The sequence below is a fragment of the Danio rerio genome, chromosome 22 (assembly GCF_049306965.1).
Source record: "Danio rerio strain Tuebingen ecotype United States chromosome 22, GRCz12tu, whole genome shotgun sequence".
Classification (NCBI taxonomy): Eukaryota; Metazoa; Chordata; class Actinopteri; order Cypriniformes; family Danionidae; genus Danio; species Danio rerio.
The window spans coordinates 20329735-20343603 of NC_133197.1; the positions used below are offsets into that span (position 1 = coordinate 20329735).

Below are 13869 nucleotides of genomic sequence, written 5' to 3' on the forward strand. Positions count from 1 at the left end.
TGCAGCAATAAAGAGTAAAATAATAGATTTTTGATTAAATTGTATTGTATTTATTTATTGTAATTTTTATTTTATTTATCTAAAATCACAAAACTAAAAAATAATAGGATTTATCCAATTATTTTGACATATCATGCTTACTGCTAACAGGCTTTACTTATTTGTATTTTAATAATAAAAAAATGCATATAAAAATTTATATTGACAAAAAGTTCCCTATCAGTGGGTTTATATATATATATATATATATATATATATATATATATATATATATATATATATATATATATATATATATATAAACAATGATTGTTTAGCACAGATTCTTGATGCTACATTCGCTAATCCCAATCCTGTCATGACTAAAGATGCTAGCATGACACACCAGCTCTATTCATTTCTATGTGTAAACCCTGTGGAGATTCATTCTTCAGGCTTTCTGCTGTAACTCTCCCATCCTGTCGAGGCGCTGCTGAGGGAAGACCAACTCCTGTGGTGATTAACTTTCCGAAACCTTTCCCTTGGGAAACAGCGTAGGATGATCGACGCTGAACAGTACCTCTTTGAAACCACGACTGAAGCTCTACGGGTTCATTCGCTGAGCTGTGAATCTGCAACAACAAATAAGGTGAGCATAAACAATGTCAATGCTTATTTTATGTAAACTGGTACAAAAGTAAGGAGCAACCTTGTGTTTGTTGGGGTTTGCTAGCACAACACCCAAGGCTCGTGTTGTTATTGAGGGAAGGACTGCAACACAGGTGGTCACAAATATGGTCAGCCAAACCTCAGGAGTGCTGTAAGCATTTTGCGATGCTCCTGAAAATATAAAATACAGATGGGATTGTAGCATTCAGGGAATGTGATTTGAATTAATTGCAAATGCCTTTTGCAATTTTTTTGGTGATAAACAGTCTGTTAACACTGCCACCTGGTGGACTACATTAATTCTTATTTTAAAAAGGGTAGTCACAAATATTCTTTAAGATTATAAATGATACAAAACTATAAATACACTTATCTATTATTCTTTCATTCTTGGTTATACATGAAATAGTCACTTAACTAAGTATATGTATATAAGCTTATCCTGCTCACCAAGGCTGCATTTATTTTATAAGAAATACAGTAAAAATGTGAAATGTTATTGCACTATAAAATAACTGTTTTCTAAAACAGTTTTCATAAGACAACTGATTCTGGTCATTTTATTGATGAATTTTCAGCTTCATTACTCCAGTCTTCAGTCACATGATCCTTCAGAAATCACTCTAATATTGATTGTTATTATTATTAATGGTAACAGTAATAAAAGCAACAATGACTGAAGTAATAATATCATTTGAAACTACATACAATAAGTAATAAAAAAATATTTTACAATTTTCTTTTTACATTTAATAAATGCAGCCTTGATGAACAAAATAATTTCATTTAAATTATTAAATATAATTAATAATATAAAAAAACTGACCCTAAACTTTTGACCAGTAGTGTTTGTGTATGAAGAGTTAAAGTCAGAATTAAATGCCCCCCTTTGAATTTAATTTAATTTTTTAAATATTTCCCAAATTATATTTAACAGAGCAATGAATTTTTTTTTATTATTCTGGAGAAAGTCTTATTTGTTTTATTTCAGCTAAGATAAAATTAGTTTTTAATTTTTAAAAACCATTTTAAGGTCAAAATGATTAGCCCATTTAAGCTTTAATTTTTCAAAAGTCTACAGAACAAACCATCGATATACAATAACTTGCTACACTAACTTGCCTTGTTCACCTAATTAACCTAATTAAGCATTTAAATGTCACTTTAAGCTGTATAGAAATGTCTTAAAAATATCTAGTCAAATATTATTTACTGTCATTATGGCAAAGATAAAATAAATCAGTTATTAGAAATGAGTTATTAAAACTAATATGTTTAGAAATGTGTTGAAAAGAATCTCTCTGTTAAACAGAAATTGGGGAAAAGATAATTCAGGGGGGCTAATAATTCTGACTTCAACTGTATATGTTCTTTAAATCTTTAGTCAGTTACATTATATGGTAACACTTTACAAAAAGGTAAAATTATAGTATTTACTAACACTTATTTATCCTTCTTCGTTAATGTTAATAAATTAATTATATATATATATATATATATATATATATATATATATATATATATATATATATATAAATGTTCATTGTTATTTCATGTTAACTGAGTTTTGATAAACTATGATTAATTAATGCTAAGTATTAAGTATACGGTAAGTATTGTTAATTATTATATCACGTTAGTAAATTAATAAACGAATAAAACCTTATTGTAAATTGTGATAAATCCTTTTTGAACATTATATAAATATAGTTATAATATAGTTTTATCTATAGCTAAAAAATCATTAACATTATGTTTTAAAACTATTTCTATTCTAAAATGTGTTTTCTAATAAATTATTCACAGTTATAAAACTTGTAATCAGTTAAAAACAACATTTAAAACTTATAACTATTTTGAAATATGAAGATAAATAAAAAAGGGCAAATATGCATTTAAAAATATTACTAAAACAATGAAAATATTACTGCATTTGTAACTATAGTGGGTCAAATTGCTCTTTGTGAAGGCTTAAAAAAAACAACCACAACAAAAAACAAGCAGATTAAATATGAAGCTTACAACATAAAAATATATTTTCTTCTAGAGCAGAGATACCCAAAGATGGGCCCGCGGGCCAAAGTTGGCCCATTTGGCCCACCATCCCATCTGAGAAGCGAGTGAGAATGATGGAGAGGGTTGAGGCGAATGCCTTTAAAAGAGATCGTCATTTCTAATTTGACATCATTTTGTTTGATTTTCTGTTTTATTGCTGAGTTACAAAAAAACATGTTTCAATTTATAAATGACTCTGATTAAAAAAAAAATTTAAATAAAGTCTTGATGGATAGAAGACTATGCAGAAGACACCAGTGAGCAAATCAAGGCAAAAACTAGTGTAACTCCATTCTGTTATAAATGAGATTGTTTTTTGTATTTACTGTAATAAGTTAATTATAAAAATGTAAACAATATATGATGTAATAGTTAATATAAAGCAATGTTTTTCAGTTATTTTGTAAAATATTTTTAAGAAATTTCTCATGGCAACTATCTTTTCCTTCGGCCCACTAGCCTCAATCAAGTTTGGTTTTTAACTCTTCATAAAAAAAAGTTTGGGTAACCCTTTTCTAGAGTCATGTGATGAACACAATAATAATTTCTTTTGCAGACATTCATACCTAGGAAGAAGTAGTCTTTAGGTGAGGCGGTGAACAGGCGAGTGCTATGGAGAGCCAGTGTGGACAGAAAGAACGCTGCTAGACTAAAAATGACTGCTGCAACGTTCCACTTGGTCCAGTATTTAGTGCAAAGAATAACCTAGAAACAAAACAAGTCTACCATCATTAATGTTTCCTTTCCAATTACCTTTTAATCCGAATGTTATTTATATAAATAGTTACCTCCAAAGTGGTTGCGAACAGCACAGATGTCTCAATAGTAATGGCTAAAGTCTGGAAATCGAGAGCAGAGTACTGCAAGATTCCCATAGGGACGAAGAAAAAGATGATGGAGGAGTAGAAGGAGTAAAGAAGTGTGGATGCCAGAACTGAAGGATTGAACAGCTGCTTCTTCTGTCCAATCGAGTAGATCTCTGGCCAGCACAGACAACTCCTAGCACTTATGTCCTGAAGGTAAACAAACAGACTAGCAGGTGAACCAATCAGCCACGGAGTACAAAGTATATATTTTCTGATGCATACGTTAACTCAGTGTTTCCCAACCCTGTTCCTAGAGGCACACCAACAGTACATATTTTGGATCTCTCCCCTATCTGACCCATTAACTTCAGGTTTGAAGTCTCTTTTGAGCTTTGAAGGCTCATTTGGTGCAGACCCAGGGCAAAGGATTATACATTGCAGCATTTTTCTGTGTTTGTTTTTTCATATTCTTATAACATTTCCTTTATTAATAAGCACAATGTTTGTATACACATATCCTATAAGCAAATATAGTCACAAATACAGCCGGCATTGTCAGAGAGAGAGAGAGAGAGAGAGAGAGTGTGTGTGTGTGTGTGTGTACGATCAAATTTCATGTCTTTAGAGACTTTTTTTTTTTTGGCACCGACTGCCTTCCATAACTCTATGGAGCTGTGCTAATGAATGAATTCCCACAACGTGTACCCTAACACAATGTTTCCCAACCCTGTTCCTGAAGGCACACCAACAGTACACATTTTCAACGTCTTCCTAATCAAACACACCTGCTAAAGTTAATGGGCCAGATAAGGGTGACAAAAAATGTTCTGTTGGTGTGCCTCTAGGAACACGGTTGGGAAACACAGCGTTTTTTTTCATGTGTTAAGCCCCTAACGCTTGTAAAAACCAAAGCAAATTTGTATATTGATCAGAATTAGCTGATTTTTAACTAATTCCCACAGTATATACCTTAACACAGCGTTTCCCAACCCTGTTCCTGAAGGCACACCAACAGTACACATTTTCATGTTTGTAGTCTTTTGGCACCGACTGCCTTCCATACTGTGCTAATGAACTAATTCCCACAGCATATACCTTAATGCAGTGTTTCCCAACCCTGTTCACATTTTAATGTCTCCCTAATCAAACACACCTGAATTAACTGATCAGAACATTAGAAGAGCGTCCAAATCCTGAAGTTAATGGGTCAGATAAGGAAGACATTCAAAATATGTAATGTTGGTGTGCCTCCAGGAACAGGGTTGGAAAGAAGTGGGAATAATATGTATGGTATCATGTTCAGCTGCTAGAGTCAAGAGTTTCTGTTCGTCTTTAAGGTCATGGTGATGTTTTGGTGGGTGTTTCACATCTGTGGTTTGGCACATAGTGCAGACCAAAGACAAAAGAGTAAACTTTGCAATATTTTTCTGTGTTTGTTTACATATATGCTTATTACATATTCTTCATGAATAAGGTGCCTACCATAACTTTTTGGTTGTATTTTGCAATGAACAAAATCCCACCACTTATACCTTAATGCAGTGTTTCCCAACCCTGTTCCTGAAGGCACACCAACAGTACACTTTTTCAACCTTTTCCTAATCAAACCCACCTAAATCAACTCATCCGAACATGAGAAGATCCTCCAAAAGCTAAAGATAATGGGTCAGAGAACATTCAAAATATGTACTGTTGGTGTGCCTCTAGGAACAGGGTTGGAAAACACTGCCTCGACGCATGTAAAAACCAAAGCATATTTTTTAGTGATCGGAGTTTTGGTGATTTTTAACTAATTCTCACATCTTAATACAGTGATTCCCAACTCTGTTCATAAAGGCGCATCATCAGTACACATTTTCATGTGTTTATAGACTTTTGGCATCGACTGCTTTCCGTACTGTGCTAATGAACTATTTCCCACCGCATATATCTTAACACAGTGTTTTCCAACCCTGTTCCTGAAGGCACACCGACAGTACATATTTTCAATGTCTTCCTAAGACATCTTCCTAAGGCCTACATAAGCTCGAAACAGTGATTTATGATCAGCTTAATCCGACTAAAGTCATAACTGAACTAAACAGAAATGGAATTAAGATATGTGGAGTTTATATTAGTGGCATTATTGTAGTAAACACCGCTATCAGTAAACACCGTCACGTAGAACTTTTCGGCATATTTTCTGACAAAATCCAGACATGCGGCTGTCAATATAGGCCCACATGCACGGACACACACACACATGAATGAAATGTTCATGAGTTAAAGTGAAACTACCGAACTGCAGTTAAAGTCAGGCATCCAGCTGATTTGATTTAGAAGGACACTTTTTTTGTCAAAAGGCTCACCGGTCACGTATACATCAAAATATCAAGGTGAAAGTCATTATACTGTAGCTTGCATAGAATAGCAACCAAACTTTGAGAATAGATTAACGGCGATATTTTTTTATCGCGCGATAAGAGTCTTGCGTTAACGCCAATATCGGCCCACCACTAGTGGAAACCAAAACATATCTTTTTTAATGATAAAAATTTGCTACATTTATCTTACCTGTTCAAAAATCCCTGTGCACTGTATAGGCAGCGATGTGTATGTTGTTGTGAAGAGGCTAATATACCAGCTCTCATACATAGGCTGGAAAAAAGAACAGAAATGTGTAAAACTGAGCTGCTTTTCATAAATTATTAAAGAAACTAATTGCATTTTCAGTCTTAAACATGTCTCCAATAACAGATCCCAGCAAACAATTTTATTGTTAATGTATTGCAAACATCTAAACGTAGACAGCTTGGCTAAAACAAGGCTAAACTTGGGCTGTCAGTAAAAATCTAATAGAAATCTAAGAATAGCCCAAAACTAGACTAGTCGTCAAATAAACAGATTAGACAGACTTTATTTGTGTAGTCATTCATTTCTAACAGACATCTTTTATAAACAAAAAAATGTTTGCTGGGATATTTTCACTGTGGTTTGCTGTTAGCGGGTGCATAAAGTGACCTATTTGCTCTACCTGAGCGCTGAAGCCATTGTAGAAACTGTACCATGTGTGCACCAAAGCAAAAGCTGTGGTTTTGTACAGGAAATAGCGCAGAAGGATGCTGATGCGGTAGTATGACCAGTGGCCGTGCACCAGCAGAAGCTTGCGGAGAAAACTGAACTGCGCCAGAGCAAAATCTGCATTCAGCACCGCCTGACTTCCCTCCACGCCACAAAGACCCACGCCAATATGAGCCGCTGGTGGGAAATGTAAGATTTATAAGCAATAAGAGAATTGGAGGATTTCTGTGCACTGACAGAGGTTCAAATTCTCACTCTTAATCATGTTGACGTCATTGGCGCCATCTCCTATTGCCATTGTAATTGAAGCAGAATGCTTCCTGACCATCTCGACCACTTCGGCCTTTTGAGCTGGAGTAACGCGGCAGCACAGCACAGACTGGCACTGGCCAGATAGAGCAACAAACTTTGCCCCCCATTCCGACGATTTGGTTAATTCTGCCTGTAATACACAGAAAGTGCATTTAGTCAGAGAAATTTAACACAAACAGACAAGCATTTATTCAAAATAGAAATCGCTTGTACATTATAAATCACTTTACTTTCAGTTTTGATCAATTTAAAATGTTAGTTCACTCAAAAATGCAAATTGGGTTATTATTTACTTACCCTCTTGTAGTTCCAAACCCTTTGTCCGTCTTCGCAACACAAATGAAGATATTTACATCTCGTCCATAGGAAAAAACAACCCTAAGGTGTTCAAAGTCCAGAATAATATGAAAAACATCCTCAAAGCAGACCATATGCCTGCAGTAATCTGCAAGAATAGCTGCAAGAATACTTTTGTGTCATATACTCATAAAACACAAATAATGAATTTACTCAACAGTTTTTTCTCTTCAGTGTCAGTATATTGCGCATGTTCATGAGTACTGTGCACTGATGTATACCCCAGATGCCAGCAAATGACATTCTGTGACGCATAAATGCACCTATGCAGACACTGTGGAGAGGAACCTGTTGAATAACGTGGTTATTTTTGTTTTATATGTGAAAAAAAGTATTCTTAAAGCTTGATAGTATTCAGATTGAACCATTGAATGTCTATAGTCTGTTTTGAAGATGTTTTGGGGTATTTTTCAGGACTTTAAATGAGTCAGGAATATTTCTGTCTATGGAGGATGAGAAAACAACTTGATTTGTGTTCCAAAGATGAACAAAGATCTTGGGGGTTTGTACTGACATCATGATCAGTAATTGATAACAGAATTTTAATTTTGGATGAACTAACCCCATCCTTGCTGAATTAAAGTAATAATTTCTCAAAAAAAAATAAAAATAAAAACTTACTGGCACAAAACATTTGTATAATTATTCAAGCATTTAAAAATTTAAAAAAAATATTTAATTTTTTTTATAGTACTGATATTCTCACCAGTTCTGGACCTGAGATGACTAGCGCAGCTTTGCTCATGACTGCTTTTTTGTCTGTGATCCAAACCTCTGGCTCTTTAGATTTGACATCAACATTTGGAGATGGAGACTCTAGGAGCTGCCTGAAGATGTTGACAGAGGTCATAATGTGTTATATTCTCTCTCTATCTCTCTCTCTCTCTCTCTCTCTATCTCTCTCTCTCTCTCTCTCTCTCTCTCTCTCTCTCTCTCTCTATATATATATATATATATATATATATATATATATATATATATATATATATATATATAGATATATATATATATATATATATACATACATACATATATGCAGATACACATATACACACACACACACAGTAAAAGTCAGAAATATTAGCCCCCCTTTGAATTTTTTTCCTTTTAAAACATTTCCCAAATGATGTTTAACAGAGTGAACCTATTTTTTTAAGCGTTTAAATCTCACTTTAAGCTGTAAATAAGTTTCTTGAAAAATATTAAATAGAAAAATATTAAATTGAAAAAAAATAAATAGTCAAATATTATTTTCTGTCATCATGGCAAAGATAAAATGAATCACTTATTAGAGAAGAGATATTAATACTATTATGTTTAGAAATGTGTTGAAAAAAAAAGTCTTCTCTTTGTTAAACAGAAATTGGAGAAAAAACAAACACGGGCTAGGAATTCTGACTTCAACTGTGTGTGTGTGTGTGTGTGTGTGTGTGTGTGTGTGTGTGTGTGTGTGTGTGTGTGTGTGTGTGTGTGTGTATATATTTATTAGGAATGCAAGAAATTGGAAAATCTGATATTCCGCTATTTTATTTTACTGAGATAAGTATTTTGGTATAAATACTGTTCAGAAGATGGTTTGAATAGCTCTATTTGATGGATTTCTGAGTCTAAAATTACTCCGATACAGAAATTATATAAATCACACCGCAAAAAATGCTTTTCTTACTTTGTTTTGACCTGTTTCTACTCCAAATATCAAAATAAATCTGAGTAAAACATTATAAGAGATTGCTTGTTTTAAGGAAAGTATCTGCCTGCAGGCTAAGTGAAATAACCTTGTTTTCGCTTTGAAACGTAGATAGTTGGACTAGAAACAAGAAAAAATGCTAGAAAAAATTCTAAGTAAGAAATGTTTTTTATATATATATATATATATGCCATAAGAAACACAAGCAATGCTAGGGTTTGGTAAGAAAGTAATGTGTATTTATATATGTATGTATTTATATATGTATTTATATCTATTCTCACGAATGTGAAGCACTTTGGAATACGGGTCTCTCCACTCCTCCACCAGTGTGCAGCATCCACTTGGATGACGCGATGGCAGCCACAGTACAACAACAACACCACACACACCAGCTATAGATGGAGTGGAGAGACAGTGATCAATCCAATTCAGTGAATGGGTATGATTGGGAGGCCATGATGGGACATTTGAAATTTGGCCAGGATAATGGGGTTACACCTCTACTCTTTACGAGAAGTGCCATGGGATTTTTAATGACCACAGAGAGTCAGGACCTCGGTTTAATATCTTATCCAAAAGACAGGTTTAAAAAAAGTTTGAGGTCATAAAATTGCATCATTAGCACATGCATACCCCTATAATAATTAAAAATTAAAACCAAGTCATTAATTAAACTAAAATTAAAAACTAATAATAATAATAATAATTACACAAAGGTCACAGCTAACTAGAATAAAAGCTCTGATTAACATGGTTGAAAGAACATTGTTCAAAATTGGCTAGGCATTGAGCATCAAGTCTGATAATGATGTATTTTCTGACCTAAGCTCCTCCCCTTGAATGAGAGTTGTGTCTGGATCCATCAGTTTGCATGCATATCCCACATTGACAGCTGTTTCTGTAGGGAAAAACAGCAGACAATGTACATTTTTGACATTGACTGCATTCTTCAAACCAATTTACACACTGACAAATCACCTGTTTTGTCTCCTGTCAGCACCCACACCTTCACGCCCGCTCGCCGCAGGGAGGCAATGGTCTCAGGCACACCTTCCTGAAGGCGATCCTCAATGGCGGTCACCCCCAACAGCTACACAAACAGCATTGTTTCATAACAGAAAGCAACATGCACTAGCTAATTTGCCTCAAGCTGACTCCAGAGACCATTTGTTCTATTTAATAATAACTCCCTTTGAGTACCATTAAGTCTTTTTCCATTTGATCATATATCTCTTCCAGCAACGTCTCCTGGTTACCCGTGGCTGTGCCCGCCAGATTGAGAGCTCGGCTCCACTCCGTCCACAGGGCTTCAGGAACCGGGCGCACCGCCACACACAAAGTCCTCAGACAGCTCTGAGCAAACAGCTGCCAACCGCAAACACAAGCAAGAACATGAACAATCGCTTCACACGTTGTTAGCACTACTGTATTGTTGTGGTCTTGGGGTGTGTTCACACTTGGCATGTTTGGTTTGACTAATATAAATTCTGGTATAGCACTATAAATGAGTGAGAACATGGGCCCTTTGAAGCTTGATTGAGAGAAGAGGGCCTTGATCACACCTGGTATTAAAATGCATTTTTATTTACCTGATCATAATTGAACACGGATAAGTACAGTTGTGAACAGGTTGTGAAATGTTTTGTCTACTTTGAGCCCATCTAGAGATGGTCGAACAGGCATTTGATTAAATTGCTCTTGTAGGGAGGACGTACATGTGGTTGAATGCATTAGAATAGCTGGTAAAGATCGCCTTCTCTCCACATATCTCTCCTACAGACACTGATTTAAACTTTGTCATTGATAATCTTAAGTACATATTACATTGGAGGTGAAGACATTAATAAATTAAGATGATCTCTCACCAGCCCCAAACCCTTTGTTTTTGGTCAAAAATAGCTATATGTTTGACTGCAAATTAGATTTTGGAAAAGGCTATGGCGGCTTCATTCTTTCATACAGCAGCGCCACTGAATCAGTGTTGTTTTATACATGCAGCTTTGCGATTTTTATTTCATCATTAGTAAAGTCTTTAATGCGTTTTTAATAATTTTATAGTATTCAAATGATTATTTAGGTCCCCAATTTATGCCTCAAAAATTTTGGATGACACGATGGCAGCCATATTGCACCAGACCGCACACCATTCTGATTGGCGGAGAGGAGACAGAGTGAAAAAGCCAATTATGATATGGGGATGGTTAGGAGGCCATGATGAACAGAAGCCAGATGCCGGGGTTAAACCCCTACTCTTTTTCCAAGTACATCCTGTTATTTTTTTAATGACCACACATCTTGTTGTCTTAAGACAGCACTCACTGAGCAGTATAGAGTCCTCTTCACTATTCTGGGGCTATAAGACCCATAGAGACTGCAGGTTGAACACCCCCTGCTGGCCTCACTAACACCACTTTTGGCAGCAACATAGCTTTCCCATAAGGTCTCCCATCCAGGTTCTGACTGGCCACAGCCCTGCTTAGTTTCAGTGGGTGACCAAGTGAGAGTTGCAGAGAGCTAGCTTTGCATAATGAATTTTTAAAGACACAAACACAATTTAATTCGATGTTCCAAAATATCTGTTAGATTTAATAAAAACAAAAACACAAAGGTTGAAGCTGTAACAGAAATAAAAGAAATCAATTCCATTTTCATTAGTTGATGCTGTTAGAGCCATAAAGAGCACTGAGAGATCTGTAATATTTTTCTACAATATTATATTATATGTACTAAGATATGTAGTTATTATTTTTGATACAGCATTTGATTTGTATATTTTGAGATATTATATTACATACATGACATTTAATATTAATGGATTCAGATTTCTGCCTTCCAGTTTTTCCCAGCATGGATCAACGTTTATCCTTTTCTCATTACTTTATTAATATGATTATTTGAATCAGTATTTAATCTTGAAATGATTTTGACTGATGAACAAAATAAAAACACACTGCTTAATTTAAGAATGTTCAGTGCATTTGCCTGCCTCTTTGTAACTTTTACCAGCAGCCATTAAAGCAGGTCAGAGGTCACGGAGACCTCTTTAGTGTAACTGAAGGGCTTGTTGATTGAAAACAACTGTTTTCCTATTTATATTGCTGTATTAATACAGTCTAAAGTGATTTTGATATTATTATTATGTGTTAATTCGGTTTAAAGTGATTTTCCTTTTAATTCAGATAGACTTTGTGTAGTGAGGATATAGCAGCCTTAATGTAGATCATACCGGTTTTTAAACAGTTTTGATAAAGCAACTGAGAGTACACTCTTGGGTAAGAAACAGGTTGTACTTTAAGTGTGCGTTTGTTCTATTCGATTGTGGATCCTTTTCAAAGGTCTGAGGTCAGCTCTAAACAGTCTAGTGGATGTCTGACGTTTGTAAGCTTGTGATATTGAGATATCGTTCAGACCTGTATGCACGCACCCATCTGGAAATTATCCAAGTTTATCTGTTCTTTAACCATTCAGGTTAAAGCACCTATATGTATGATGTAGTTAATTACGCTATGTAAGAGTATAATTGATGATGATTTGTGATTGTAAGCAGAGCGGCCTAGAAACTCATTGTGAGTGTTAAAGCTGGCTTCTGCTGATGAAACTGCAAACTATCTTCAGTAAACTTGATTTATTTGAATCTTTAACTCCGGCTCTTCTTCATCTGACAGACTGGTCATTCTTTAGGGATAAAGCTTTAATTTATCCATTTGTTAACTAATGTCATATGTTAGCGTAGGCAACCGAAAAAAATGACAAAAAAGAAGGAAGGGGCTTGATGGTAGACTAGATGGTAGTCTTTTGACTTTTCTTCAAAACCATATTTAAATTGAAGCTTAAAAAGGTGTAAATAGTTCTTAAGTTTGTTGTATCTTTACAAATGAAAAGTAAACAGGTACATCGCAAGTTTGTGTTTTTTTGCATCAAATCCTTTGTGCCGAGTCCCTATGGAAATGGCGGAGAATTGAAAGGAATAGACCGCCATTACAGATGCATTGAGTAGCCTATTCATACAGTAGTGTGTTTAATTGATCTGAAACTATTAATAAGGTTGTTTTCACATTATGAAAATTGTGCTAGCTGTTTCCCAGTACTGGGTTAAGGCTAGAAGAGCATCCACAGTGTAAAACTTATGTTGGAATAGTTGGGGGTGCATTAAATTAATAAATAAGGGACTAAGCTGAAGCAAAATGAATGAATGAAATGGTGCTAGCTTTAAAAGCCAATAAACACCCACAGACCCTCTCTCATCAGCGAAGTGGTCAAAAGTGGTGATTGTGTCCAGTCGCCTTACCTCTAGAGCTCTGTCTGTGCTCTCCTGAAGCGGCCAGTCCTTCTGAAGCCTCTCCAGAATGACGATATCTGCACCCTTACTGTACAGCTTTAACTGTCCTCCAGGGCTACGCACTACACACACACACACACACACACACACACACACACACACACACAATAGAGTTAAATTATGGTTTTTATGCTGAAGCTAGTACAGTAGCTTTTAATCGCAGTCCTCACGACCCATTGCTCTACCCATTTTATGTTTCTCTAATTGCTTCAGACTACCATAAGTAGTAAAAAGCGATACAAAAATGGTTTAAATAGCTAATATTGGCGGTCATTACAACTGCAAGGAAGGTATTTTTTTATCTTTAAAACTGTGCATAGTTAAAGGTGCAGTAGGTGATCTTCCACAATGCTAACAGCTTAGCATAAATCTCTGAATCACAGTCCCTCCCCTGCCGTCTAGAGCCACGCCTCCAGAAACACGAGCGCAGCAAAAGAACCCTCTCGTGTTAAAAGCGACTAGTGCTTGTCTGGCGGCATGCAGGAATTACACTCATTACTAAGCCAAACTGACATGCTATTTCAGAGTGAATATTTAGAATTGCATGATAAACAATATAGGGAGAAACTAGGCAGAATAGCGGTATTTACTTGTGTTTTGTC

General features: G+C 35.3%; 1 protein-coding gene across 2 annotated transcripts in view; it reads right to left on the minus strand.

The window, feature by feature from the left end:
- Window positions 1-293: 293 nt before the first annotated feature.
- atp8b3 (ATPase phospholipid transporting 8B3) overlaps window positions 294-13869 on the minus strand; it is a 33977-nt gene continuing 20401 nt past the window's right edge. For both annotated transcript variants that reach the window (XM_009296348.5, XM_003201054.7), the window contains exons 17-28: window positions 13217-13329; window positions 10129-10293; window positions 9907-10018; window positions 9751-9826; window positions 7945-8065; window positions 6825-7011; window positions 6523-6746; window positions 6063-6146; window positions 3492-3716; window positions 3270-3408; window positions 689-819; window positions 294-611 (exon numbers count right to left, since the gene is read on the minus strand). In XM_009296348.5, coding sequence (XP_009294623.2) covers window positions 372-611; window positions 689-819; window positions 3270-3408; window positions 3492-3716; window positions 6063-6146; window positions 6523-6746; window positions 6825-7011; window positions 7945-8065; window positions 9751-9826; window positions 9907-10018; window positions 10129-10293; window positions 13217-13329 — 1817 coding nt within the window. In that variant the 3' untranslated portion in view covers window positions 294-371. The remainder of the gene's footprint in view (window positions 612-688; window positions 820-3269; window positions 3409-3491; window positions 3717-6062; window positions 6147-6522; window positions 6747-6824; window positions 7012-7944; window positions 8066-9750; window positions 9827-9906; window positions 10019-10128; window positions 10294-13216; window positions 13330-13869) is intronic.